Source organism: Dermacentor silvarum, chromosome 4 (assembly GCF_013339745.2).
Source record: "Dermacentor silvarum isolate Dsil-2018 chromosome 4, BIME_Dsil_1.4, whole genome shotgun sequence".
Taxonomy (NCBI): domain Eukaryota; kingdom Metazoa; phylum Arthropoda; class Arachnida; order Ixodida; family Ixodidae; genus Dermacentor; species Dermacentor silvarum.
The window spans coordinates 224,036,179-224,063,994 of record NC_051157.2 but is presented as its reverse complement, the minus strand read 5'-3'; the positions used below and the strand labels follow the sequence as shown (position 1 = coordinate 224,063,994).

General features: G+C 47.7%; 1 protein-coding gene across 1 annotated transcript in view; it reads right to left on the bottom strand.

Moving 5' to 3' along the window:
* The window catches only part of LOC119451004 (nitric oxide synthase-interacting protein-like), a 175,950-nt gene that overhangs the window by 111,121 nt on the left and 37,013 nt on the right, over positions 1-27,816 (bottom strand). Inside the window, exon 2 of the mRNA XM_037714442.2 lies at positions 2,029-2,140. Within this exon, the coding sequence (XP_037570370.1) occupies positions 2,029-2,140 (112 nt within the window). The remainder of the gene's footprint in view (positions 1-2,028; positions 2,141-27,816) is intronic.

The following is a 27,816-nucleotide window of genomic DNA, read 5'->3' as shown; positions in this document are numbered from 1 at the left end:
CAGATAACAACAAACTAACACGTGAAATAACAGAAGCATTCCATATCAAAAAGTGTGCTGAAAAATGCATAAGTCAACCATCGGTTGCAATTTCTGACAAAGAATTTGCATTTTTGAATACTGGTTGAACCTTTTTAATCTGTTTTTAATCTGTTTCAGTTTATACTGACGACTCTTGTTGCACATGCTCAGTGCAGATAGCTGGGGTAATTATGTTCTGTATTTTTCCGAAAATAAACAGTTGTGAGTAAACGCTCATGTGTCCCCCTTCACTGTGTCCTTGTCAATTGTGCACACTAAATATTTCACTACGAAATGTCTAAAGGCATCTCACATCCTTACTGCAAAGCTCACGACGACACCTTCAGCAGGACCAGCTACGAGGCCTCCCGAGTCGCCATCATTAGCCCAAGATAATCGGGCCACAATGTGTCCGAGCTTTAGCAGACTTTTCCTCGTAACTCAAGTACTACAGTCGAACCCATTTTAACAATATATCGGTCATAACAATGAGAAGCTACTGCACAGTCAACTTATGTATGTTTTCTATGGTGAAACAAGCCGCTTACTACAATGTCCCCATGCCGCATTATCGGTTATAACGATCCAGTCTGGCTACTGGGTGTCCGTGCCGAATGGGAATGGAATGCCAACTCCTTGAAAAGAAAAAAGAAAAAAAGAAATTCGAGCTGTTGCACGTAGTTTTCCGTACTTCTCCGCATCGTCAGCCTCGCGCGCCTCTCTCCCGTCGCCCTTTCACCCCTCTGAACACGAATGGGCGGCACCCATAGCTATGAAGCCGCGCCACTCTCCGAAACAAGAAAGGACCAGTAAGGTTTTGATGAGGGCTAGTTGGCACGGTCCTTTCTTTAGAACTCAAGTTTGAACAACGCAAGTAAAACAAGGACACGAAGAAACAAATACCACAAACAAGCGCTTGTTTGTGGTATTTGTTTCTTCGTGTCCTTGTTTTATTCGCGCTGTTCAGACCTTAGTGCTGGTCCTATTATGTTTCTAGTGCTTCAAACTTGACAGAAATTTGCGTGGCCAACCATCGAGTCGGGACTCTGCGTAAATAGAAAATGAAATGTTTTTTAGCATTCGTTCGCGAAGCGGGAATGCCGATACAGCACTTCACTCAATCTCAAACAAGAGCATAGTGAGCTTACATTGAGTAAATTATTTTTTCAGGTTAGTGACTTATCACGAATATTTCATTGTGCATTAGCTCGTCCGTTCACGAAGTGACGTACTTGTCGCGAATCAAGTTTCACTAAAGTGCATGCATTGGGGACGGTTGTGCTCGCTCCGAATTTGCGAGATACGACTTTAATGAAATGAATGACGCGCTTGAAGGCATATATTTTTTGCAGTTGTTGACATTTAAGCAAGATTTATAATTGGGATGTGCGCGTGGTTGTGAAAAGCATGTCTCAGATGAAGATGCGCACCGCGGCTGCGCTGTGAGAGAAGTCGCGAGGCCTTTGCCGCTGCAAACGCTAATCAGTCACGAGATGACAAGAATCGCTGCTTCCGCACTGCTTTTGTGATTGTGACAGAAACAGGATCTTGCTGATTCATTCAATAAATAAAAGCGTGTTGACGTGGAAAGTATTTTTGTTTTCTTGATACCCTCGATAATTAGACATTCGGTTATTTCGGATATTTTTTCGGGCCTGTGAAATTCGAATCTATGAGGTTTTACCATAGCAGTGCCATTCTTGAACGCCAACAGCCGCAAATTGTTACACACGATCAGAGTGCGCAGGAAGCAGAGTTAAACAGCTAAACGAGTCAACACAGCCTGATGGAGGAGGGTGGTGGGGAGGGGCAGTGGCTTCCCTAACATTGTCGCAGAACAACCCGCTTATAACACTGGAATTTTCGTGCACTTGAATATTGTTATAAGTGGGTTCGATTGTATTCCATTAGAGGTGACGAAAAAGGCTGCACACGAGTTAAATGCAGCTTCCCAAGTGTGGCAGGCGTTGTGGCCTCCTCAATAGCTGAGCACCGAGTTGTACTCACGGCATCTCTCTTCTGCTGAGCTTCGTACTCCTTGAGGAGACGTGCATTCTCCGCCTTGTGCCGGATTATGTACTCCAGGATGCACTCCTTGTCATAGAGGTAGCCTTCGGGCCTGCACCACAACAGACACCTTAGTGGCACATTCTGGTTTGTCATGCGAACACACAATATGCAGTTTTCACTTGGAGTAACACCATGTGTTCTGATTGGTTTAACGGAAAACAATGCACTGGGGTTGCCACGATCATCGGGCACATTTTTAAGATGCGATTAACCATACTAAATCGGGCAACACACACTAGGAGGATATTCACACAAAGCCATGATTGGAAGCAACCAACAATATTTGCTGCAAGTTTTTCCATTATCTCACAATTACTACCTTTATTTGACTGCGAATGAGGACAAGTAAAATTCTTGTGCTTTCCTCCATACAACTGAGTACAAATGGTTTTAAATGTTTGTGCAATAACACCCCGAGATTACAAAGTGTCTGCCTCTCCTATGCCATACAGAGTCATAAGGTGGATTTCTGAAAATAAACAGACATACCTTATCTAGTTTTAGGGCCCATTCACACTTGCAACTAGGCGAGGTCGCGCGACCTCGCCTAGTCGTTGCAAATTTGCAAAGTGTCGCAAGTAGTCGCAAATGGTCGCTTTTCTCGAAAGGCGACCGTTTCAGGCCAGTCGCTCGCAGCTCAATTTTTCAGTCGCGCGACTGCAGTCGCAGAACAGCTGAACCAATCAGATGCGAAGGAACAGGACGTCCATATACACTGACGCTTATTTTACGCAGCGATGACATTGCAAGCAGACGTAAGTGGCATGTCGCGAGTCATTCGATTTTAGCGACTCGTCAGTGGCACTTGTCAGTGTGAACATCGTTCGTCTTGAGTAGCTTTCTGGTTGCCAGTTGCAATCGGTCCCAGGACCTCGTCTAGTCGCAAGTGCGACTGGGCCCTTAATGCACTAAGTAGGCCGCAGTTTCAGCATGGGGCTCAGGTGCCACCACACACACACCTTTGTTAATCAAGGTCGATGACCATAATGCATTAATTAGCTCAATCAGTAGGTAGTGGTGCCACCATACAGCACCCTCCAGACATGGGCACGGCGCCGCAAATGCACCATTCACCATGCGTCTCGTACAGGCTTTGTTCTCGTCACTCAACACAGGCTGTTTAATGGCGTTGGTCACGCCGCTACCAGTATCAACAAGCGTGATGAAGAACATGGGACGCGACGCTTCACCACGTCATCAATGAGCCTTTATAAAAGAACCACCGTACATCGATTGTACCAGTGGGCACGGCACAAGTGCCGTGAACACACCGTTCACCAAGCGTCTACTTCTTCTCATACAGGTCAGTCACTGCGATTCAGTATGCACCGACAATCAGTTTCTTGTCATTCTGCCTTGCCCACGCAGATGTTTGTGTATCGCGTATAATTGTTTGAGCATATGTAAACTTGTTTTATGCGGTGATGTTGAGGAGAATCCAGGGCCATCGGTGAAAGTTATGTTTAAAGCTATTATGAATGGCCAACAGGTTACTGAAACAGGTTATCTGAAATCCATGAAATGAAATCACGCCTTGAAGCAACAAAAAAGGCTATTAACGGTTTTGGCATACGGTTAGTAAACCTCCAGGATAATGTGCAAACGCTGCAACTGAAGGCTTCCGCAATTGAACGTATCAGCACATCCATGAAAACTATGCAGGAGATGCTAAAATCGCAACAAATGAAACTTGTGGACCTAAAAGATTGCAGCCGTAGGTCTAACCTGGTGAGTTTCGGTATAACTGAGCAGCCAAAAGAAACAGAATTTGTTATTCGTGACAAAGTTATTAAAAACATCTTTGAAACAAAATTGGGATTGAGCTCAATAAAACTTCATACAACAATAGGACGCAACACATCAAGGAAAAAATACAGGTGAAAGGAAAGAGCGTCTTCCTTTCACCTGTATTTTTTCCTTGATGTGTTGCGTCCTATCGTTGTATGAAGAATGTACCAACTAGCCCAACATCAAGTTTTATTAAGATCTCAATAAAACTTGTTGGGCGAGTTGGTTTATACTGCGAGGAAATAAATATACTGCGCAACATTGAGTTTTGGTGGGCTTCCCACATGAGTGGCGTTCTTTACCAGCTCTGTAGAAAAGAGAAAAACAAAAGAGGAGTCTCTCAAGTATTGCTCCTAGGAGAGGATGTGGAAATCCCAGACTCATGAAGGGTCCAAAGCATAGCCACATGAACTGTTGGCATTCAACAGACATGTTACGAATATAGCACCTCAGGATGTCATGGGCTGGCTAGAGAAATTAGTGCATGTAAAGGAAATACGCTTGGTTCACTGCAAGGACGCACAACCTTTTCGTACAATTGTCAGTGAAGGAGGCAGCACCTAGTTGGCCTGCTTAAGCACTTAAACGGGCTTTGCCACCAAGAGCTCGGATGAAGTCATGTGGTATCTCTGCAGGAACACATTTCTACTGACTATTTCTTCTCTGTTGATGTAGAGGATTTATTTTATCCAGTTCCACATGGGCACTTATTGGCTTCCGTTCGTGACTGCACTGAAGTCAGGGGGGTGATTCAGAATTCCACAGACCTGTCTGTCGGTAATTTTTATATCACTCAAATTTTTCTTAGTTATACCTTTGTTTCTTCTGAGAACAAATCTTATCTGCTGAAGCAAAGGATTTCCATTGGCTAGCGGATGTTGACTGTTGTTTAAATATTGACAAGAGTTTCCTTCTCAAAGTGTTCATAGATGACTTTTCAATCCTTTCAAAGAAGTCCCCTTGATGCGCTTCGGCAATGTGGGAAGGGGGCTTGTCTTTCACCCACGAGTCTGACAACTCAGTGTAGTTTTTAGATTTATGCCTGTTCTTAAGTGATCATGTAGGTTGGCCCCAGAGCACGAAAGGCACTGTTGCCATAAATTCTATGGCAACAGGCCCTTGTCCGTGTCCCTTACTACATCCTTGTGTATATTTATTTCCTCGTATAATTGAGCTGCACATCAGTTGCTCGAATCCATAGGCCTTCCTCAATGCGACCAATTATCCTTTATTTTCAGGATCTAACGAAAAAAAAGCAGTCCTTTGAAATGCCAAAAAGCTAAAAGGGACAGGCATTCAGAATGATTACTGTGCAGACAGACTGCGAAAAAGAAAACTGCTATGGGACAAAAAGTCTTGCTTGTACATGATAAGAGCTGTATTGACAACTGATGTACACGTGGGATGACACTTCTAATTTCCGTAAACTGATAGCAAAACCGAAAAGATCGCCTCCAAACACCTAGAAATCACAACTACATCACCATCGTCTGCTCTGTTTTAACACTAGGAGTACTGTTAACAAAGTAGAAGATCTGGAAGAGTTGCTTTTGTTACATGATCATCATTTCTGCATTATCACTGAGACATGGTTACACGTTTTGATTCGCGATTATGAAATTGTTCCGCCGGGTCATCAGTTGTTCTGAAGAGATAGAGGGTCTCAATGTGAGCCGTAGCAATCGATGTAAAGCATGGTATTGACATAACGGTTACATGCCAAATCAGTGAACATGAAAGTTTAATCTTCAGCATGTCATTTCAGGGAACCACGTTTTTTCTTTGCCCTGTTTATCGACCATCGGATACTAGCCATGCATATCTGAACAAATTATAGATCATCTTCTAAAACTATCCAGTAGAAAACCGATTGTTGCTGGAGACATTAATCTGCCCTCTATTAACTGGAACAGTTTACAGTACGGATATTCTACCAGTGACAGTCTAGTAGATATTAGGTACTCTCTTAATCTTGAGCAAGTTGTAGAAGATTTCACTTGTGGAAATTCAATTCTAGACCTGTTATTTCTTACCAAAATGTTTAGCAATGGAACAGTTCTTGTGGAACCTGGAATTTCGAACCATAAATTGATATCTTTTAATTGGACTCTTTCTAAAAAAGCTGCCGAAAATAAAAAGTGTTGTTTTTTTTTGCTGTAATTGAAGATTATAATAAGGCTGATGACATGGCCATAATTGATTATTTGGACTTGCTTCTTGGCTCAGTCAGTCATGATGTTGAACGTTTGTGGCAAATTTTTCACTCGGCTAAAGATAGTATTGCATTGGTCATTTCGTTCCTACAAGAAAAATTTACAAGCGTCGCACAATGATGATGATGATGATATATGTTTTTTTGGCGCAAGGGCCAGCTATGGCCAAAGAGCGCCAAGGCATGGTGTACTGAGTGAGCAATGGTGTGAATGATAGTGGGTAGGTGTAGGGTGACTTTAAAGGGGCCTAAAATCCTGCGCACTAAAGGTGCGTAAAAGACAAAATTGATAAGATCATGACAATGACGTGATAGGGGCGCAATGAATATAATTATGTAACATAACACAGTATAAAAAGTTATAGGCGATACAAGGCACTACTGCCTCACACAGACCCTTAGAAGCAAGGGCCTGGAAGAGAGTGCATTCCAACTATGCTGTCGCAGCAGCGTCCTCTGGAAGAGGATGCTGCTACGAATCTCTCGGGCTAAGAACTTGCAAAATGTCGATGTCATTTAAAAAGGCTAAAACTGAATCGTGCTGAAATACCGGGTCATTATGTAAAAACATCGCTGGGTGAAGGGGTATATTCTCTCTATAGGCTTGAACAAAGTGTTTCTTTCTTTCAGGTTCTATTAGTGGACACTGTACTAGGATGTGAAGTACAGTAAGTGCCTCCCCACATCTAGTACAGGTCGGGGGTTTGCCTCCAGACAACAGGTAATTGTGCGTGCCATAAGTGTGTCCCATTCCGAGCCTACAGAATAGGACATCATTTCTTCTAAACTTCGTGGTCAATGGCCAGTTCCCTAAGCGAGGTTAAATTTATTATGAGTATTAGAAAGTTTGTTATGAGTCTGGGCATCCCACAAACGTTGCCAGTGGACTCGAAGTCTCTTGCGTAGGCATGGCTTCATATCGGGAACAGGGGCGGGCATAGATGTGTTTCTAGCTTTTGCGTCGATGGATGTGGCAATCTGGTCTGCCAGTACATTTCCCTCGATGTCTCGGTGTCCTGGCACCCTGCACACCACAACATGCTGCCCAGACACATATTAGATATTAATGAATAAAGCGATACTATTACTGGATTTTTGTGCCTTTTAAGAGATTTTAAAGTTTTTACTACGCTCAGCGAGTCTGTGTAGATGATTGCATTTGGAATTTTCGATTCTTTGATATGTTTAAGAGCCGACAGTATTGCATAAGCCTCTGCTGTGAAAATGCTCGTTTGGGGGTGCAGGGCGTCAGCATCTGGAAATGATGAGCCAACTGCTGCATAAGAGACGCCAGCATGAGACTTTGATGCATCGGTGTAAAATTCCGGACAGGAGTATTTATGTTGCAGTTCGAGGAAGTGCATTCGAATGTGTGCAACCGGGGTGTGCTTCGTAACATGCAAAAAGGACAAATCACAGTCTACAATCTGCCACTGCCACGGTGCGACCTGTATAGTGGGTATTATTAGACGATGTTCAAAGAGTGGGACATCCATTTCCTCAGCCAGACTTCTCACACGCAACGAGGGGCTCTCTTGCTGCAGGCCGGTTATGAAAGAGGTGGGAGCTGAACAAATCATTTGCGGTGAAATATGAGGGATGTTCACTGTTTGCGTTCACTCTAAGGAAATACATAAAAGCTGTGTAGGTCCTCTGCAAGTGGATGGACCACTCGGATTCCACGTAAAGGCTTTCTACAGGGCTTGTCCTAAAGGAACCTGTAGACAAGCGAATACCTAGATGGTGGGTGGGGTCCAGCATCTTCAACGCGGTTAGGGTGGCTGACTGATAAATTATGGCCCCGTAGTTTAGGCGTATTCCCGTATGGGGATTTTATACAAATTTAACACCCACTTTCTGTCACTACCCCATGTAGTGCGTGACAACACTTTTAAAATATTCATTGTTTTCATGCACTTGTTTTTTAGATGTTTTAGGTGTGGTATGAATGTCAATTGTGTCAAGAATTATGACCCTTTGTGTCAATGACCCTTTGTGTCAAGAATTATGCCTAAGAATTTATGTTCCGTTTTTACAGGTAGACGCTGTCCTTGCAGGTCAATGTCGGGGTCGGGGTACAGTCCTCTCTTTCTAGAAAAAAGGACGCAGGTGCTCTTTTATGGATTTAGGCAGAACCCATTCTCGTCTGCCCATTTAGCCACCTTGTTCAGACCAAGTTGAACCTGCCGCTGACAGATTGCAAGGTTGCCTGATTTAAATCCAATATGTACATCATCGACGTACGTTGAATAAAACATGTTGCGTGGGATGTATAGACGCAAGGAATTCATTTTTATAATGAAGAGAGTGCAACTCAGCACCCCACCCTGTGGCACTCCAGTTTCCTGCACAAAAGCTCGTGATAAACTATTGCAAACTCGAACACGGAATGTGCGATTCACCAGATAACTTTCAATGACACTTAACATATTACCACGTACGCCAAAGTGGGAGAGGTCTCTCAGTATTCCAAACCGCCATGTGATGTCGTAGGCCTTTTCCATGTCTAGGAATACAGATAAAAAGAATTGTTTGTGAACAAAAGCTTCACGTATCTGTGCCTCAATACGTATCAAATAGTCAATGATGGATCGACCCTCGCGAAAACTGCACTGGTATGGGTGAAGCAGCTTGTTTGATTCTAGGAAATGTATCAGACGGCGGTTTATCATTTTATCAAAAGCTTTGCAGAGGCAGCTTGTTAGAGCTATGGGCCGGTAACTCGATACAGACGATGGATCCTTGCCCTGCTTCAGGATAGGGATCACTATGGCCTCTTTCCAGGCAGAGGGGATCTCGCCAGAGGTCCAGATAGAGTTATAGAGACAGAGAAGGGTTCTCTTCGTTTCAGAGGGCAGGTTCTTCAACATTTCGTATAGTATGCGGTCAGAGCCTGGGGCAGATTGGTTGCAACACGTGAGTGATGCATGCAGCTCTGCTAGGGAGAAAGGTAGGTTATATGGCTCATTCCCGGTGCTCTTTCGGTCTAGTTTTTGTTTTTCTATTGCTGATTTGTATCTTTAAATGCTGGAGAATAATGTGATGAATTGGACACATGTTCAAAATGTGCACCCAGATGGTTCGCTTGGTCCTCCAGGCTGTCTGCCTGCCTGTGCACCAGCGGAGGCGGATGTATTTGTCGTCCTCTTACTCTATTGACCCTGTTCTAAACCTTGGCCTCATCCGTGTACGAATTGATGCTTGATAAGAATTTTTGCCAGCTGTCTCTCCTAGCTTGTCTGCGCGTTCTCCTACCTTGGGACTTGATTTTCTTGAAATAGACAAGGTTTTCAGCAGTAGGGGAATCGCGAAGCTGCCTCCATGCTTTGTTCTGCTGCCTACGTGCGTTCTGGCATTGCTCATTCCACCACGGAACATGGCGTTTGCTATAATGTCCACTTGTTTGGGGGATACACTTAGAAGCTGCATCAATTATGAAGTTAGAAAAATATTCGACGGCACCGTCTATTCCGAGCGATGAAATGTCAGCCCACGAGAGCGTACTGGTAAGTGTCTGGAATTTCTCCCAATCCGCTGCATCAACCTTCCACCGGGGAGCATGTGGTGAAGATTTGTATTGTCTTGTTGCTCTCAGCAGTATTGGGAAATGGTCGCTCCCGTAAGGGTTTTTTGTAACTTCCCATTTAAGTTGAGATAATAGAGACGGGGAAGCTATGCTAAGATCAATCAAAGGAAAGTTTGCGATACAGTAAAATGTAGGTTCCTTTTTATTCAGGAGACACGCACCAGATGAGAAAAGAAATTGTTCAACAAGACGACCTCGCGCATCGATACGAGAGTCGCCCCACAGACTGCTGTGTGCATTGAAATCGCCAAGAACAAGATACGGTTCAAGCAATTCGTCTATAAAGGACTGAAATACATGCTTGTCTAAGTGGTAATGTGGGGGTATGTAAAGCGAGCACATGGTATTGAGTTTGGTTAGAAGGACAAGTCGAACTGCCACTGCTTCAAGGGGCGTTTGTAGCTGCAAACGTTGACATGCTATGCTTTTGTAATTACAATGGCAACACCGCCTGATGATGCGAGAGCATCATCGCGATCTTTACGAAACGTAACATACTGTCCGAGAAAGTTTGTATGTTTTGATTTTAAGTGCGTTTCCTGTACACACAGCACTTTCGGATTGTGTTGGTAAAAAGTTCTTGGATATCGTCGAGGTTCCTAAGAAGGCCTCTGACGTTCCACTGCATAATTTGCGTGTCCATAGTGAAGTTTAATTGGTGCTGTGTGTACGAAAAAAAAAAAGTGTTTTAGCCTACAGAGCCGTTTGCGGCCCTATAATTTTGGTTTTGTCTTTTCTAGAGCGGTCCAAAGAGTTTGGCCGCTCTTTAGGTGCTGGCTGCACCATCTTGCTTGGAGTAGTGTCCACAGCCTCTTGCGAAGCGCTGGACACTCGCTCTAACGAGCGATGGGTACGTCGTGTAGCCTTCGCCTCGAGGGACGAAGGCTGTGGCTTCACCAGCCCGGAGGCCGATGGGTCCTCCTTAGCCTCTGAGCTGCGATGGCTGCTGCCAGCGCTAGTGGAGGCCTCTGGTGTGGCCGATTTCGAGAAGGGCAGGGCAGCCTTAGCTGCTCCCACCATGGGAGCAGGTGGCAGTCGCCTCAGTACGCTGCGCGTGCCTTGGGCGACCGCCGGGGTCCGTCGTGATGCTGCCCTCTCTTGCGCCACTTCGGCAAAAGAAGTTTTCATTGAAAATGAAGGCGAACGACGCTGTCACGCTTCCCGGAAACTGATGTTCTTTTTGACTCTGATCGTAATTATCTTTTTCTTTCTTCCAGGCTGCCATCGCAGTTTGCGCAATGGGCCTCAGCAGTATATTCATCAGCAGAGTGATCTTTTGTAGCGCATACCGCACAACTTAGTTGTCCTCGGCAGCTTTGAGAGGCATGGCCAAACCTCTGACACTGTGGTAGCAGGGTCGCGGATTTGGAATGTAAGGTCTTACACGCAGTTTAAGGTAGCCTGTTTCTATTGCATCTGGGAGTGTGCTAGAGCCAAAAGTAAGTACTATGTGTTTGGTTGGTAGTTCTTTGTTGTCGCGCCTGATTTTTATGCGTTGTACATTTATAACGTTTTCTTCTTTCTATCCATTCAGGAGTTCTTCATCAGTCAAATCCATGAGGTCGTCGTCTGAAACCATACCTTTGACTGTGTTCATTGTTCGGTGTGCGCTGACAGATATGGTTTTATCGCCAAATGCCACCAGGTTTGTTCATTTCTTGTACTGCATTTTGTCTTTTACCTCAATCAGAAGGTCACCACTTGCCGTCTTGGTGGCTTTGTAGCCACTTCCAATGACCTCCATGAGACATTTTGACACCAAGAAGGGTGAAATGTTTGTTGCTTTTTTGTCGGTGTTTTCACAGTGAATCACGTGGAAGCGTGGAAAAATTTCGGTGGCCTTTGTGAAGAAGTTGAAGGATTCATCGGTGCACACTCTTTTTATGAGAGGGCGATCAGGAAGTTTGGAATATGAGGAAGCCATACAAATTAGAGTGACTTCGGCAGCGGTGCCAGCCGCCCACCACGGAGCCCAACAAGGGGACTCGACAGGGTTGTTATGAACAAGACCTGCCAACGCCAGCTGTACACAACCACTATAACCAAATATGATATAACCAAGGTTGGCTATCTCACACAAGGTTAACCCTAGCTGCCTGGAAAATCAGAATATAAGAAGTGAGAAGGAGACAGGAAAGATTGAAAGTCAGAGAAAAAGACGAAGATTGAAGAGGAGGATAGGAAAAGGCAACTACCGATTTCCCCCAGGTGGGTCAGTTCGGGGGTGCCGTCTACGTGAAGTCAAGGCCAAAGGGGTGTGTTGCCTCCGCCGAGGGGCCTTAAAGGTCCAAACACCCGGCTTGGGCTCAACCCCCAGGATCCCCTTTTCCCCGGATACGGCTAAGCCACGTACGGTTAAACACGGGAGGGTCCGATCCTCATGTGTTTGGGTCCGTGGTGTCGAAGCGTCGCACAAATCCTTGGATCAGTACGGCTATAATACAGACAAAACGGAAAATAAAGCACCTCAGAAAGCAGCACAAAACTTCTATGTCTCAGTGCAGGGAATTCAAGTAAGATTTAATGGGAAAAGTTGAACATGCAAGAAACCTTTTCTTCAGCAAAATTTTGGCAGTATTTATTACGGCTGACCACCAAAAATTTTGGCGCCACATAAGTGAAGCTAATGAGGAGATACATAAATTAAAAGTAAATGATCGAATTATACATGAGCCAAATGAAATCACAGAATTTTTTTTATCGGTATTATCAGACTATTTTCTGAGCTAGACGAATACATCTATCAGGGATCCCTGGCGATACCGCAGAAAGCACAAGTAATTACTCGTGAAGGTGTCACTGCTATGCTTCTTAATCTAAATATTAAAAAGTCGGCAGGCTCTGACAGCATTGCAAATGCATTTCTTTGACCAAGGAGGATTTTGACCAAGACATTTAACCTGTCGATAGCTACGAGTGTCATCCCAAGTGATTGGCACATTGCACATGATAAACCCATTCACAAGAAAGGTGACCAGCTTTCTGTAAATAATTACCGCCCTGTCTCAGTCATAAGCCCTTGTTGCGAGCTGTTGGAACATGCTGTTGCATGTTACATTCAAGAGCTTCTAGCCTATTGAAAAGTGTCGTCATCACATCAGCACGATTTCAGAAAAGCTATGTTCACAGCGCACATCAGAAGCAGAACGTGGCACAGGGAAACTACGAACGGCGCCAACTATTTCCGGATCTAGTACACCAGATGCGTTAACGAGATGTCCCAACACGGTAATCTGATGGCGCCCAAATTGACATTTCGTGGAGTTCAGCTGAAGGCCGGCTCTTCGGAAGACCGCAAGAATTGCAGTGAGTCGGGGAAAGTGGCTGCTGAACGTGAGAGAAAAAACAATAACATCGTCAAGATAACAAAAACAGGTGGTCCATTTGTAGCCTCGCAGACTAGAGTCCATCATTTGTTCAAATGTCGCAGGAGCATTGCATAGGCCAAACGGCATAACGTTGAACTGATATAAGCCATCAGGTATTATGAAGACAATCTTCTCGTGGTCCATTTCATCAACAGATATTTGCCAGTAGCCGAATCGAAGATCAATGGACGAGGAGTATTTAGCTCCGTGCAAACAGTCCAAGGCGTCATCAATGCGTGGTAGTGGGTATACGTCTTTTCGGGTAATCTTGCTTAAGTGGCGATAGTCGACGCAAAAACACCAAGTACCATCTATTTTCTTCACAAGCACAACAGGCGAAGCCAAAGGACTGGCTGATGGTTCGATGACCATTTTGTGGAGCATTTTGTCCGCTTCTGATTGGATGACTCTACGTTCAGCATGCGACACAATAGGGACGCCGACAAATAGGTTTCATGTCTCCAGTGTTTATACGGTGGTGAACAACAGATGTTTGGCCTAAAGGCCTGTCGCTGAAATCAAAGATGTCACTACGATTCGAGCGGGAGACATTTATAGTGAAATATTTAGCGCACACAATTGACAAGGAGACAGTGAAGGGGGACACACGAGCGCCCCCCTTCACTGTGTCCTTGTCAATTGTGCGCGCTAAATATTTCACTATGAATTCGTACCAACTCGCCCAACTATCAGTTCTGGAGCAGGAGACGTATGGCCTGGGCCTGATCAGAGGCGAGGTCAGGTGCAGTAATTTTTGCGAAGTCATCCGTGAATGAACCAGAGCTGTGAGCTGCAATTGGAGCTAATAAACCACTCTCGGCATTCAGACTCTCCATGTCAAATTCGGAAGTACCAAAAACGCTGGCCAAGAACATGCTGGCCGGAAGCACTTCAGGGCACAGGCTGAAATTCAGAAGCGGAAGAATGTCATTATTGTTAACAGTGACCAGCATATGCGGAACAGCAACGTTCCGGTTCAAAAGCACGTCGACGATGGGGCGAAGCACATATTCACCGTCGGGAACCTGTGGTTGTGCGATCAAAGCGACGTAAATGACTGCCTCAGCTGACAGACGCACATCTTGAAGCGAGCACAGGCGCGGTGGGGCGGTGCGCAGTCGATGAAAGCAGAATGATTGGATAAAAAATCCAACCCAAGGATAACGTCGTGAGGGCAGTTGTCGATCAGAGCAAAGAGAACAGAATTAGGGCGGCCGGCTATACTTAAACGCGCAGTACACATTCCAAGAACAACCAGCATGCCACCGTCGGCCACACGAAGTACTTGTGCAGCTGCTGCAGTGAGTACCTTCTTTAAACGTCTAAATAGGCTAGCACTCATCACCGCTACGTGGGCTCCAGTGTTGAAGAGTGCTTGGACAGGTACGCACTCCTCTTGAACATCATTTACACTTCTCTTTGTGGGCACAGACAGAGGATTTGCTGCAGTAGTAGTCAATGCAGCACCTCCTCCGAGAGGTGCATTTCTTAGTTTTCCAGAAAGGTGCAGCCAAAAGCCACAGGGGACGAAAGGCAATGTGGCTGCGGCAAACGGAAAGATGGGTCACGTGCTTGCAGTGAACGAGACTGGTGTCTGTGTGGCGATGGTGAGCAACTGTACCATGTATTCCTGGCAAAGTTGTCGGCGCTGTTCGTCTCTGCGGTGTGCGTCACATGGCGGGCATTTCCATCAAAACGGCTCAGGTTAGTCAGCGTGTGAGGTGTTGAGGGACACGAGTTGCAACAGTATCGGGCGACATGCCCAATGCGGCGACAGGTGAAACATATCGGCTGGTCGTCTACAGTTCTCCGCTCAGTCGGGTTGCGATAACATGGAGAGAAGTGTCGGGGTGGAGCGAAAATAGTAGAAGAGCGTTCGTTGACTCTGGGGTTTGCGACAGCACAGACAGATTGTAGACTTTTTCAAGTTCCTGGTGAACGATGGCTTGTATGAGAGGAACTGAAAGAGGGGTAGCATCAGGGCTATGCGAACAGAAAGCTGCAGGCGCCATCGCTTCCAGTTACCGTCGAATGATTCACACCATGTCCTCTGATGGTGACGCAGGCTGCTGTGCGGGCTGATCTTCACACGACGACGTAGTGGCAGTATTGAGAAGTCTGGTGAATGGTTGCAGGACACGTCGGCTTTTGGCCTGCTCGAATTGTCGGCACTCTTTGATGATAGCATCAACTGTAGAGCAGCTTTTGCACATCAGCAGATTAAAGGTGCCATCGGCAATTCCCTTCAGCACATGCCCGACCTTCTCAGCTTCTGTCATATCGCAATCGGCTTTACGACAAAGCGCCAGCACGTCCTGGATATACGAGACAAAGTACTCCGTGGGGGATTGGGCACGGGAGGCCAGTTCCTGCTTTGCGGCAATTTTACGGCCGGCTGGTTTGCCAAACAACTCTTAACTTCTCTTTGCATAGGTCCCAGCTGGTTGCCTCCTCTTGGTGGTTTTCGTACCACACCTTTGCCGTGCCTCTTAGGTACAACAGATTAGCTAGCCTAAGCGTAGGGTCCCATCTGCTAGTCCACTCATGCATTGTACATAGCTAACCACTCTTCAATGTCAGCGCCATTGGTCCCGCAGAAAGTTCAGGGATCCTTGGGTTGCACAACCACAACCGATGGGGACAGCGACGGAGCTGGCGACAGTGACGTTGGAAGCGGCAACGACGTTGATCTCGCACGCTCACCGTCAGTCATGGTGGAGACTGTGATGCGACGTCCACTGCGGAGCTCAGTTTCCAGCCGTGTTACCCTGCACCTCTCACCAATATGTTACGGGGATGTTGGGAGTATAGCCAGTAGAGCACTGCACGGGCTGATTTTTTCAGCCCGGGCCTGGCCCAGGCCCGTTTTTACGTTGAGCTGCCCGCCCGGGCCCGATCAAAACTTTTATGGCGAGACCTGGGCCTGACCCGGGCCCGGAAATAATCTACGTTACCCGCCCGGCCCGGCCCACCACCCACCTTAGACCCGAGCCCGGCCCGAGCCTGGCCCTGAGCCTGGCTCGAAACCGGCCCGAACCCGGCCCGAGACCAAAAAATATATGTTTTTCAGAGTTGAGACGCCTGAGAATAATTCGCTGCACGTTACATGCATACCACCAAAAAGCCCGAGCCCGGCCCGGGTCCGCGTCAAAAAACCTGAACCCGGCCCGGGCCCGGGTCAAAAAGCACATGCCGTGCCCGAGCCCGGCCCGAGCCCGAGAAAAAAACTGCTCTACCCGGCCCGGCCCGGGCTTTCGGGTAAGCCCGAGCCCGTGCAGTGCTCTCATAGCCAGAACGTATTTACATTATATATACAAGCAGAGTTAATGTGGTCAAGATGGCTGACCAGCAACAACACGCAGCGACCAGCGTCTCGCGGTCTTCTTTTCTCTTCTTTTATCCTTCCGTAACAATATTCTGCTCCTCGATTTTTTGAAGGTCTTTGACAACGTGTCGCATGGTAAGCTATTGTATAAATTAGAATGCCTCGGCCTGCCTTTCTTCTTTGTCCAATCAAATACTGCATATCTTTCCAAAAGAAGCCAATTCATAGAAATAAAAAATTGCAGATCTCCTAAGCTTCCTCTTACCTCGGGAGTACCACAGGGTAGTGTTTTAGGCCCATTGTTGTTTCTTATTTATTTAAATGATCTGGTTGAAGTGGTTCCCAGTACTGTATCCATTCGGTTGTTTGCCGATGATTGTGTCGTATTTAAAGATATATCATCTGCTAATGATGACGTCTTAATACAAAACAGTATCTGTGCAATTGGATGTTGGTGCAATCGTTGGGGAATGGTTTTAAACTCAGAAAAAACAGTACTACTCCGTATTACCAGGGAAAAGCTAGTTAGTACAATTGCATATTCAATTCATAACAAACCCATTTAAGAAGTTGACAAGTTTAAATACCTTGACGTTACGCTAACAAACAAGTTCACGTGGGCGGGACATGATGATACGGAAGAGCCGCCACAGTGTGGCTGCACTGAAGAGGAGGAAGACGTGTTCCCGCTTGATATAGTGTCGCCATCTTAGCCTCCGTTGATTTCAGTGTAAATAAATTGTAAATTGCCTTTGGCATCAGCTACATGTAACATTATTTGGTGGAGCTAGACATTCCCCGTACCCGCCATAGAACTTTGCAGCGGTCGCAATGCTGACAATGTAACTTCGGCTCCGGCTGGCGGCACTTCATCTACGCAAGCCTCTACGCCTGAAGCCACGACTTACGTCACCATTTCCCCCGCTCGGGATCCTGGCTTTAGTCCTGATGTAGACAACTGGCTCCGCTTGTACGAACGTGTCAGTACCAGTCACAGGTGGGATCCGACTATTATGATTGCAAACATTCTTTTCTACCTCGACGCCACTCCACAGGCATGGTTCCAGCCTCACGAGGAGATCACGAGCTGGGATCTCTTCAAAGGGAAGCTCCGCGACCTTCTTGGCAATCCGTTTGGTTGCCAACTCAATGCAAAGAAGGCCCTTGCCAACTCAATGTGTCGTACAGACATCGACCAAGTTTTACGTGTCGTACATTCTCGAAGTCTTGGCCCTTTGTAGCAAGGCCAACCCGAACATGTTGGAGGATGAGAAGATTAGTCACGTCCTCAAAGGCATTGCTGTGACGCCTTCAATCTCCTGCTGTTTGGTGATGATGATATTTGGCGTTTTGTGGTGCAAGGACCAAATGTGGCCAAAGAGCACCAGACAATGAATGGTATGTTTGCCATGATCAGTGAGCTCCGATGATAGGATGCTATGTGGCTGTAAAGGGGCCTAAGAACAAATCGCGGTATAGAAGCGTAAAGCATATATCGAATAGAATTATGGCAGTGAGGTGTGGAATGATCTGTGGGTCGTGAATGTATGAGAAATGGTCATGGTGCTAAAATTATTGGTATAAATGTTGCACGACGCCTACCGAAGGCCTTTGTGGACAAAGACCAGGAGGTACGTGCGTTCTTTAATAAAAATGTCACAGTTTCGCCCTAAGGGCGAAGCAATGAATGCGATAGCAACACAGCAATGTCATACGAAGTAAGGTGAGCGGCTTTGGTAGCAATATGAATTGTAGTAAACATGAGCTGATTAAGTAAGCAGGTGTGCTGCGGCGTAAGTAGACCGACATGAAGAGAGACTCGATGACCACGAGAGGGCGCGTGTGAAACGGTGGTGTTGATGAGAAGCGCTTCCCGTGGGCAGCGCGCGTGCGAAGGGACACACCTGTAGCGCTGCACTGCCGATCCGGGCAGCATTACATGTGTAGCGTGCGTTGGAAAATGTGGCCCGACTATTACTAACTGAATGAACAAGCGTGGTGTGAGCAAAGCCTTTGTCCACAAGCAAACAAACAAAGATGAATACATCCCACTGAATGACTGCAGACAACGACTGTCAAAACGCTGGCAGCAAGCGCATATATACGCCCCAGCAGCGGGCGAAGGTACGTGCGGTCTATCGCTTCAACAGAAACTGAGCGGCGAACGCATAGAGCATAAAGGTCAGAGCCGTGTGGAGATAAGAGACGGTGCGGCGAGCGACGAGCGCGGTTGTTGGCAGAGGAAAAGTGCGCGCCCCCCCCCCCCCCCCCCCCCGCTCTCTCCGGCGCTGGCTTCCCGCTTCCTTGCTGGCGCGTGGGAGAGATAGGAGACCGTGCGGTCGAGCGACGAGTGCGGTTGTTGGCACAGTAGAAGTGCCCCCCCCCCCCGCTCTCCGGCGCTGGCTTCCCGCTTCGTTGCTTGCGCGTGGGAGATTGAGTGCGTTCGCTCTCCGTGATAGCGCGCGTCCCAGCACGCTTCCGCTCGGGCATACGGCGCGCGGTGAAGATTTTATCTATACGGAACCTCACGGCGACGACGCCGACGGCAGAAATCCGGTTGAAGTGTCCATATAATTGCTATCGCAATAAAATACCGCAGCAGCGGCCTCTGCAGAGAGGCCGTGCTACACGTCACCTGGATAGATAACTCGGAAATCATGTATATCCTTTAAAAACGCGAGAAGTGATTGGTAGTTAAAAAGAGGTTCATTGCCCAAAAACATACATGGATGCAATGGAATATTCTGCCGTAATGGTAACGGAAAATGTTTTTTCCTCTGAGGCTCCAGTTCACGACATTGCAGGAGGACATGAAGTACACTGAGTAGCTCACCACAGTCATCACAGATAGGCGGATCACCACCGGACAATAGGTATGCGTGTGTACTGAATGTGTGTCCTATCCTGAGTCTGCAAAGTGTAACCTGTCTGTGGCGTGTTTTCGATTCTGGCGGCCAGTGAGCGAGATGAGGCTTGATAGTATGTAGTTTGTTGCTCGTTTCTCTGTCCCACAGACGTTGCCAGTAGGCCCTGACCTTTTTCTTGATAAAGGGCTTTAGGTCCATTACAGGGACGGCTATGGGCGAAGTGGCAACGTCTGTATGAACGGATGTGGCTAGTTTGTCGGCCAACTCATTCCCTTCGATCTCGCGATGCCCTGGCACCCAGCACAGCACAATTTGCTGCTTGGATGCATACATGGTGCAAATGATGAAATAGAGAGCTATAATTACAGGGTTTCTGTGCCTACTTAGAGTTTTTAAACACTTCAGCACGCTTAAAGAATCAGTATAGATGACTGTCTTGGGTATGTGTAATTGTTTGATGTGTTTAACCGCCGCCAGGATGGCGTAGGCCTCCGCTGTAAAGATCGTTGTGTTTGGGTGGAGAACTCCGGCAGATGAAAAGGATGGACCGATCACTGCGTAAGACACGCCAGCGTGCGACTTCGAAGCGTCAGTAAAATATTCTGGACAAGAGTATTTGTGCTGCAATTCGAGGAAGTGCATACGGATATGTGCGACTGGCGCATGCTTTGTGACATCAATGAAAGACAGATCACAGTCAATCAGCTGCCACTGCCATGGCGGCAGCTCTACATGAGGGGGCATGACATCGTGCTCATGGAGCGACACATCCATTTCTTCGGCAAGACTTCTTACTCGCAGTGAGTAGGGCTTTCTCACGGAAGGGCGGTTAAGAAAGGTTTGGGCACTGGACAGATCGTTTATAGTTGTGTGGGTAGGGTGTGTATTGCTTGAGTTTACTTTAAGGAAATACACAAAGGCGTTCTCTGCAGATGAAATGACCATTCATTTGATTCAGCGTAGAGGCTTTATACGGGGCTTGTTCTGAACGCACCCGTAGAAAGGCGGATACCCAGATGGTGGACAGGGTCCAACATCTTTAAGGCACTCGGCGTCGCAGAGTGATATATAATGGAACCATAGTCTATACGGGATCAGATGAGGCTCTCAGAGATTTAATAGACATCTTGTGTCACTACCTCACGCAGTGCGAGACAACACTTTCAAGATGTTCATTGTTTTCATGCACTTGCTTCTTAGATACTTTAGATGTGGGATAAATGTTAGCTTTGTGTCTAGAATTAAGCCCAAGAATTTGTGTTCCGTTTTTACAGGTAGACCCTCACCCTGCATCTCATGTTGGGATCAGGGTGCAGACCTCTCTTTCTGGAGAAGAGGACGCATGTGGACTTTTGTGGGTTAAGCCTAAACCCATTCTCGTCTGCCCACTTACATAGTTTGTTCAAACCAAGCTGAACCTGCCGTTCACAGATTGCAAGGTTACATGAGGTGAACCCTATTTGTACATCGTCGACATATACTGAATAAAATATGTTGCGCGGGATGTACAGATGCAGAGAGTTCATTTTTATGATAAAGAGGGTGCAACTAAGCACACCACCCTGTGGTACTCCAGTTTCCTGCACATATGGTCTTGATAGGGCATTGCCCATACGAACACGGAATCTGCGGTTGGACAGATAACTTTCAATGATAATCAGCATATTGCCACGTATTCCAAAGTGTGCGAGGTCTCTCAGTATTCCGAACCGCCACGTGGTGTCGTATGCCTTTTTCATATCGAGGAAAACAGACAGGAAGAATTGCTTGTGGACAAAGGCTTCACGAATCTGAGCCTCTATGCGTATCAGATGGTCAGTGGTGGATCGGCCATCGCGAAACCCACACTGGTATGGGTCAAGCAGCTTGCTTGATTCTAAGAAATGTATCAGACGGCGGTTTATTATCTTCTCGAAGACTTTGCAGATGCAGCTTGTTAGAGCTATGGGCCAATAGCTGGATACAGACGATGGATCTTTGCCGTGCTTCAGGATAGGGATTACTATGGCCTCTTTCCAGGCAGAAGGGATCTCGCCGGAGGTCCATATAGAGTTGTACAGGCAGAGGAGGGTTTTCTTTGTTTCAGAGGACAGGTTTTTCAACATTTGTAGAGTATGCGGTCAGAGCCTGGGGCAGATTGGTTGCAACAGGTGAGTGATGCATGCAGCTCTGCTAGGGAGAAAGGTAGGTTATATGGCTCGTTCCCAGTGCTCTTTCGGTCTAGTTTTTGTTTTTCTATTGCTGCTTTGTATTTTGTAAATGCTGGAGAATAGTGTGATGAACTGGACACATGTTCAAAATGTGCACCCAGATGGTTCGCTTGGTCCTCCAGGCTGTCTTCCTGCGTGTGTACCAGGGGAGGCGGATGTGTTTGTCGTCCTCTTACTCTATTGACCCTGTTCCAAACCTTTGCCTCATCCGTGTATGAATTGATGCTTGATAAGAATGTTTGCCAGCTCTCTCTCCTGGCTTGTCTGCGCGTTCTCCTACCTTGGGACTTGATTTTCTTGAAATCGACAAGGTTTTCAGCAGTAGGAGAATCGCGAAACTGCCTCCATGCTTTGTTCTGCTGCATACGTGCGTTCCGGCATTGTTCATTCCACCACGGAACACGGCGTTTGCTAGAAAGTCCACTTGTTTGGGGAATACACTTAAGAGCTGCGTCAATTATGAAATTAGTAAAATATTTGACGGCACCGTCTATTCCGAGCGATGAAATGTCAGCCCACGAGAGCGTACTGGTAAGTGTTTGGAATTTCTTCCAGTCCGCTGCATCGACCTTCCACTGGGAGGCGTGTGGTGGAGATTCGTATTGTCTTGGTGTTCTCAGCAGTATTGGGAAATGGTCGCTCCCGTAAGAGTTTTTTTATAACTTCCCAATCAAGTTCAGGAAATATGGATGGAGAAGCTATGCTGAGATCCATAGAAGAAAAAGTTTTGTTTGCAAGACAATAATATCTAGGTTCTTTTTTGTTCAGCAGACACGCACCGGATGAGAAGAGAAAGCCTTCAATTAGACGGCCTCGCGCATCGATGCGAGAGTCACCCCACAGACCACTGTGTGCATTCAGATTCCCAAGCACAAGATAAGGTACTGGTAATTCGTCTATAAAGGACTGAAATTCATGTTTGTGTAGGTGGTAATGTGGGGTATGTAAAGCGAGCAAACGGTGACGAGTTTGTTTAGGAGAACAAGTCAAACTGCCACTGCTTCAAGTGGCGTTTGCAGCTTTAAACGTTGACACGCTATGCTTTTGTGAATTATAACGGCAACACCGCCTGAAGATGCAAGAGCATCATCGCGGTCTTTACGAAATGTAACATACTGTCGGAGAAAGTTTGCATGTTCCGATTTTAAGTGAGTTTCCTGTACACAGCACTTTTGGATTGTGTTGGTAAAGAAGTTCTTGGACATCGTCGAGGTTCCTAAGAAGACCTCTGACGTTCCATTGTATGATTTGTGTATCCATAATGAAAGTAAATTGGTGCTGAGTGTACTAGAAAAGGAAATATTGCTTTAGATTACAGAGCCCTTTCCAGGCCCCATAACTTGGGATTTGTCCTTTCTGAAGCGGTCGAGGGAGCCTCGCCGCTCCTTAGGCGTTTGGTGCGCCGTCAGGATGGGTGTAGTGTCCATTGCCTCTTGTGAGGCGCCGGACACGCGCTCTTGCGAGCGAGAAGTTTCGCGAGAAAGTCTCGCTGCAAAGGACGAGACATTTGCGCCCACCAGCCCGGAGGTCGATGGGACTGCCTTTGGGCCTGAGCTGCGCCGGCTGTTGCCAGCGCTAGCAGGGGCCGGTGAGGGTGAGGCAGCCTTGACTGCACCCACCATGGGAGCTTCTGGCAGGCCTGCGGGTTCGCTACGCGTAGCGCAGGCCGTCACCGAGGACTGTTGTGGTGCCGGAAACCCTAGGGTAACCGGGCCTGTTTGCTGGTTGGGTGGAGTAGACTTAGCTCCTTCCACCCTGGCGGCAGGAGCCACAAGCGACAGCTCACTTTGCGCGGGCTGGGCAGGTTGCAGTAGCCGCTGCGACGCTGCCCCTTGACGCGCCGCACCAGCATAAGTGATTGTGTGGAATGGTGAGCACCTTTTGCGTGCTTCCCTGAACAATATGTTTTCACGGACTTTGAGTGTTAGAATTTCTTTTTCTTTTTTCCAGCTTGGACACGACCGGGAATATGCTGGATGGTCACCATCACAATTAACGCAGTGGGGTGTGGCCTCACAAATGTCTGAGGCATGACCTTGTATTCCACACTTAGCACAGGTGAGTCGACCACGGCAGGTCTGCGAGCCATGGCCGAATCTTTGGCATTGGTAGCATAGCCTGGGATTTAGGATGTATGGTCTTATGGCTATTTTTGTGTAGCCTGTTTCAATGCTTTCTGGCAAACGCTCAGTTCAAAGGTAAGTATCAGGTGTTTCGTGGGAATTTCTTTGTTGTCCCGTCTTATAACAATGCGCTGCACATTCGTGACATTTTGCTCCTTCCATCCTTCCAGCAGTTCGGTTTCGGACAGGTCTATAAGGTCTGCTTCAAATACTACCCCCCGTACTGTGTTCATGGACCGATGCGGTGAAACGGTAACTGGGACATCACCAAAAGTAACAAGTTTGCCGAGTCTATTGTAATGTTCTTTATCGCGTAGTTCAAGGAGAAGGTCCCCGCTTGGCATTTTGGTGACCTTGTAGCCAGGGCCTAGCGTGTTGGTCAAGCTTTTTGCAACTACAAATGGGGATATGGTTCTTGCTAGTTTTTCAGTTCTTTCAGTATGTACTGCTTGGAATCGGGGGAAATTGTCTTTTGGTCTGGTGAACAAGTTCAGAATCTCATCGGTGCGTCCCCTCTTCTGAGGGAGACGATCAAGAAGTCGGGGAAAAGCGGGTGTTCCCATAGCAGTTTGGTGTACTTCGGCAGCAATGGCAGCCACCCACCACGGAGTCCAACAAGGGGACGCTGCAGCACTTAACGTGTAAGGCTGCAGGCACCAGCCGTACATTGCCGCTATGACCTTATATTGTCACGTAGTAGTGACGGTAAAGAAAACAGTCGCAAAACTGTATGACGAAACTGGTTGTTTATTGGGCGAACCTGTGCCCACAAAAGCAAGCTACACTCAAAGCACAACGATAGCAGCGTACACAGTCGGCGATCGTCGAAAATCTGATCAGCGGCGAAACGCGTCGGCTTTTATACCTGAGTCATCGAAGGTTCTAGATTAATCCCTGATGCCCGCGTGTCTTCCAGAAAGTTCTAGACAATTCGCGTCGATCACACAATCAGATAACATAAGCGTCTGTGAAAACAGGCAACGGAAAGAAGCATCGATAACGTTCTAGAAACCTCCGACACAGGCGCGTCCTGCGCCGAGCGATAACGTTTAACATTTCTTAGCCGGTGGAAAGCGGCCACCGGTGAAAGATAAACATGCATACGTGTCAATACCCTCCCCTTAAAAAGCATCGTCCCGATGCTACAAGCACGAAAGCGAAAACAAAACAATGCGTTATAAACAACAAAAAAAGAAACAATAACAAAGTAACAAAGTACCTAACGTCATCAGCGGGCGTAGAAAGGTTTAAGACGCACCACATGGATGACTTCAGGTCGTGCCCGGCGCCGCTGTGATTGCGAAATGCCGTCTGGCACGACCTCATAGTCCAGTGCGCCAATACGTCGGATTATCTTATATGGTCCGAAATAGCGACGCAACAGTTTCTCGCTAAGTCCTCGTCGGCGTATCGGAGTCCAGACCCAAACACGGTCGCCGGGCTGGTACTCGACGTTGCGTCGTCGAAGATTGTAGTGTCGGCTGTCGGTCCTCTGCTGGTTCTTGATGCGCAAGCGGGCGAGCTGTCGACCTTCTTCGGCACGCTGCAAATAGGTTGCAACGTCGAGATTTTCTTCGTCGGTGACGTCCGGTAGCATGGCGTCAAGCGTCGTTGCCGGGTTCCTTCCGTAGACCAGGTTGAACGGCGCCATGTGCGTCGTTTCTTGCATGGCCGTGTTGTATGCGAAGGTCACGTACGGAAGGATGGCATCCCACGTCTTGTGTTCGACGTCGACGTACATTGCCAGCATGTTGGCGATGGTCTTATTTAGGCGCTCGGTGAGGCCATTCGTCTGCGGGTGGTAGGCGGTGGTCCGGCGATGGCTTGTCTGGCTGTATCGCAGGATGGCTTGAGTTAGTTCTGCCGTAAAGGCCGTGCCTCTGTCGGTGATGAGGACTCCTGGAGCACCGTGACGCAGGAGAATGTTCTGAACGAAGAATCGGGCTACCTCGGCGGCACTGCCTTTGGGCAAGGCTTTTGTTTCGGCGTAGCGGGTGAGGTAGTCCGTAGCTACGACGATCCATTTATTCCCAGACGTCGACGTCGGAAAAAGCCCAAGTAAGTCCATCCCGATCTGCTGGAACGGTCGGCGAGGTGGCTCGATCGGCTGTAGAAGTCCGGCTGGCCTTGTCGGCGGTGTTTTGCGTCGCTGACAGTCTCGGCATGTCCTTACGTAATGGGCGACGTCGGCAGAGAGGCGAGGCCAGTAGTATTTTTCTTGTATCCTCGCGAGCGTGCGGGAAAAACTGAGGTGTCCAGCCGTTGGGTCGCTATGGAGAGCTTGCAGAACCTCTGGACGCAACGCTGAGGGTACCACGAGGAGGTAGTTGGCTCGGAGAGGCGAAAAGTTCTTCTTTAGAAGAATGTCGTTTTGCAAGAAAAACGACGCCAATCCTCGCCTGAACACTTTCGGCACAATGACGGTCTTGCCTTCCAGGTAGTCTACAAGGCTCCTTAGTTCCGGGTCGGCTCGCTGTTGTTCGGTGAATTCGTCGGCACTGATGGGTCCCAAGAAAGTGTCGTCATCCGGGTCGTCCTGTGGCGGCGGTTCGACGGGGGCGCGAGACAAGCAGTCGGCGTCAGAGTGCTTTCACCCGGACTTGTAAACGACGGTGATGTCGAATGCTTGAAGTCTCAGACTCCATCGTGCGAGGCGACCTGAAGGATCCTTCAAGTTAGCTAGCCAACACAAGGCGTGGTGGTCGCTCAAAACTTTAAAGGGCCTGCCATAGAGGTAGGGGTGAAACTTTGATGTAGCCCAGATGATGGCGAGGCACTCCTTTTCTGTTGTGGAATAATTTGATTCCGCCTTCGATAGCGACCGGCTAGCGTTACTTACAACCCTTTCTAGTCCGTCAGTCCTCTGCACAAGAACGGCGCCGAGTCCTACGCTGCTTGCGTCGGTGTGGACTTCGGTATCGGCGTTTTCGTCAAAATGCGCAAGTATTGGCGGCGATTGCAGGCGTCGCTTCAGTTCTTCAAATGCTTCAACTTGCGGCGTCTCCCACTTGAACTCGACGTCGGCCTTCGTGAGATACGTCAGTGGCTCAGCGATCCGTGAAAAATTCTTGACGAAGCGCCTGTAATAGGCGCACAGTCCAAGAAATCTACGCACTGCCTTCTTTTCAGTGGGCGGAGGAAAGTTGGAGATGGCCGCAGTTTTCTGAGGGTCGGGGCGCACTCCAGACTTGTTGATTACGTGGCCCAAAAACAAGAGCTCCTCATATGCGAAGCGGCACTTTTCTGGCTTTAACGTGAGTCCGGAGGTTTTGATTGCTTGAAGAACCGTTTCAAGGCGCCGCAGGTGTTCTTCGAAGCTTGAGGCAAACACAATGACGTCGTCCAAATAGACAAGGCAAGTCTGCCATTTCAAGCCTGCCAGTACTGTATCCATGACGCGTTGGAAAGTCGCAGGTGCCGAGCAAAGACCAAACGGCATGACCTTGAACTGGAACAGTCCGTCTGGTGTTATAAAGGCAGTCTTCTCCCGGTCCCTCTCGTCGACTTCGATTTGCCAGTAGCCGGTTTTGAGGTCCATCGACGAAAAATACTTTGCGTTGTAGAGTCGATCCAAGGCGTCGTCAATCCGTGAGAGGGGGTATACGTCCTTCTTCGTGATCTTGTTGAGGCGACGATAATCGACGCAGAAACGTAGGGTTCCATCCTTCTTCTTCACTAACACCACGGGGGACGCCCACAGACTCTTGGACGACTGGATGATGTCGTCACGTAGCATTTCGTCGACTTGGTGCCCTTATGGCTTCACGTTCGCGCGCCGAAACTCGGTACGGGCTCTGACAGAGTGGGCGGACATTTTCGTCGGTGATGATGCGGTGCTTGGCGACAGGGGTTTGTCGAACTTTTGACGACGACGAGAAGCTGGTCCTTGTATTGCAGGAGCAGAGCTTTTAGTTGTTCTTTCTTATGCCTGGGAGGGTTCTGATTGACGTCGAAAGTTGGCTCAGGTATTATAGTCGTCGTTGCAGGTGCACTGGAATCCGTGAAGGCGAAAGCACTGCTGGCTTGTACTATTTCGTCGATGTAGGCGACCGTGGTGCCTTTGTTAATGTGCTTGTATTCAGGGCTGAAGTTCGTGAGCATCACCCTTGCTTTCCCTGCACGTAGCTCAGCTATGCCTCTAGCGACGCAAATTTCACGGTCGAGCAGTAGGTGATGATCGCCCTCGATGATGCCCTCCATGTCTGCAGGCACTTCGGTACCGACGGAAATCATTACGCTGGAGCGA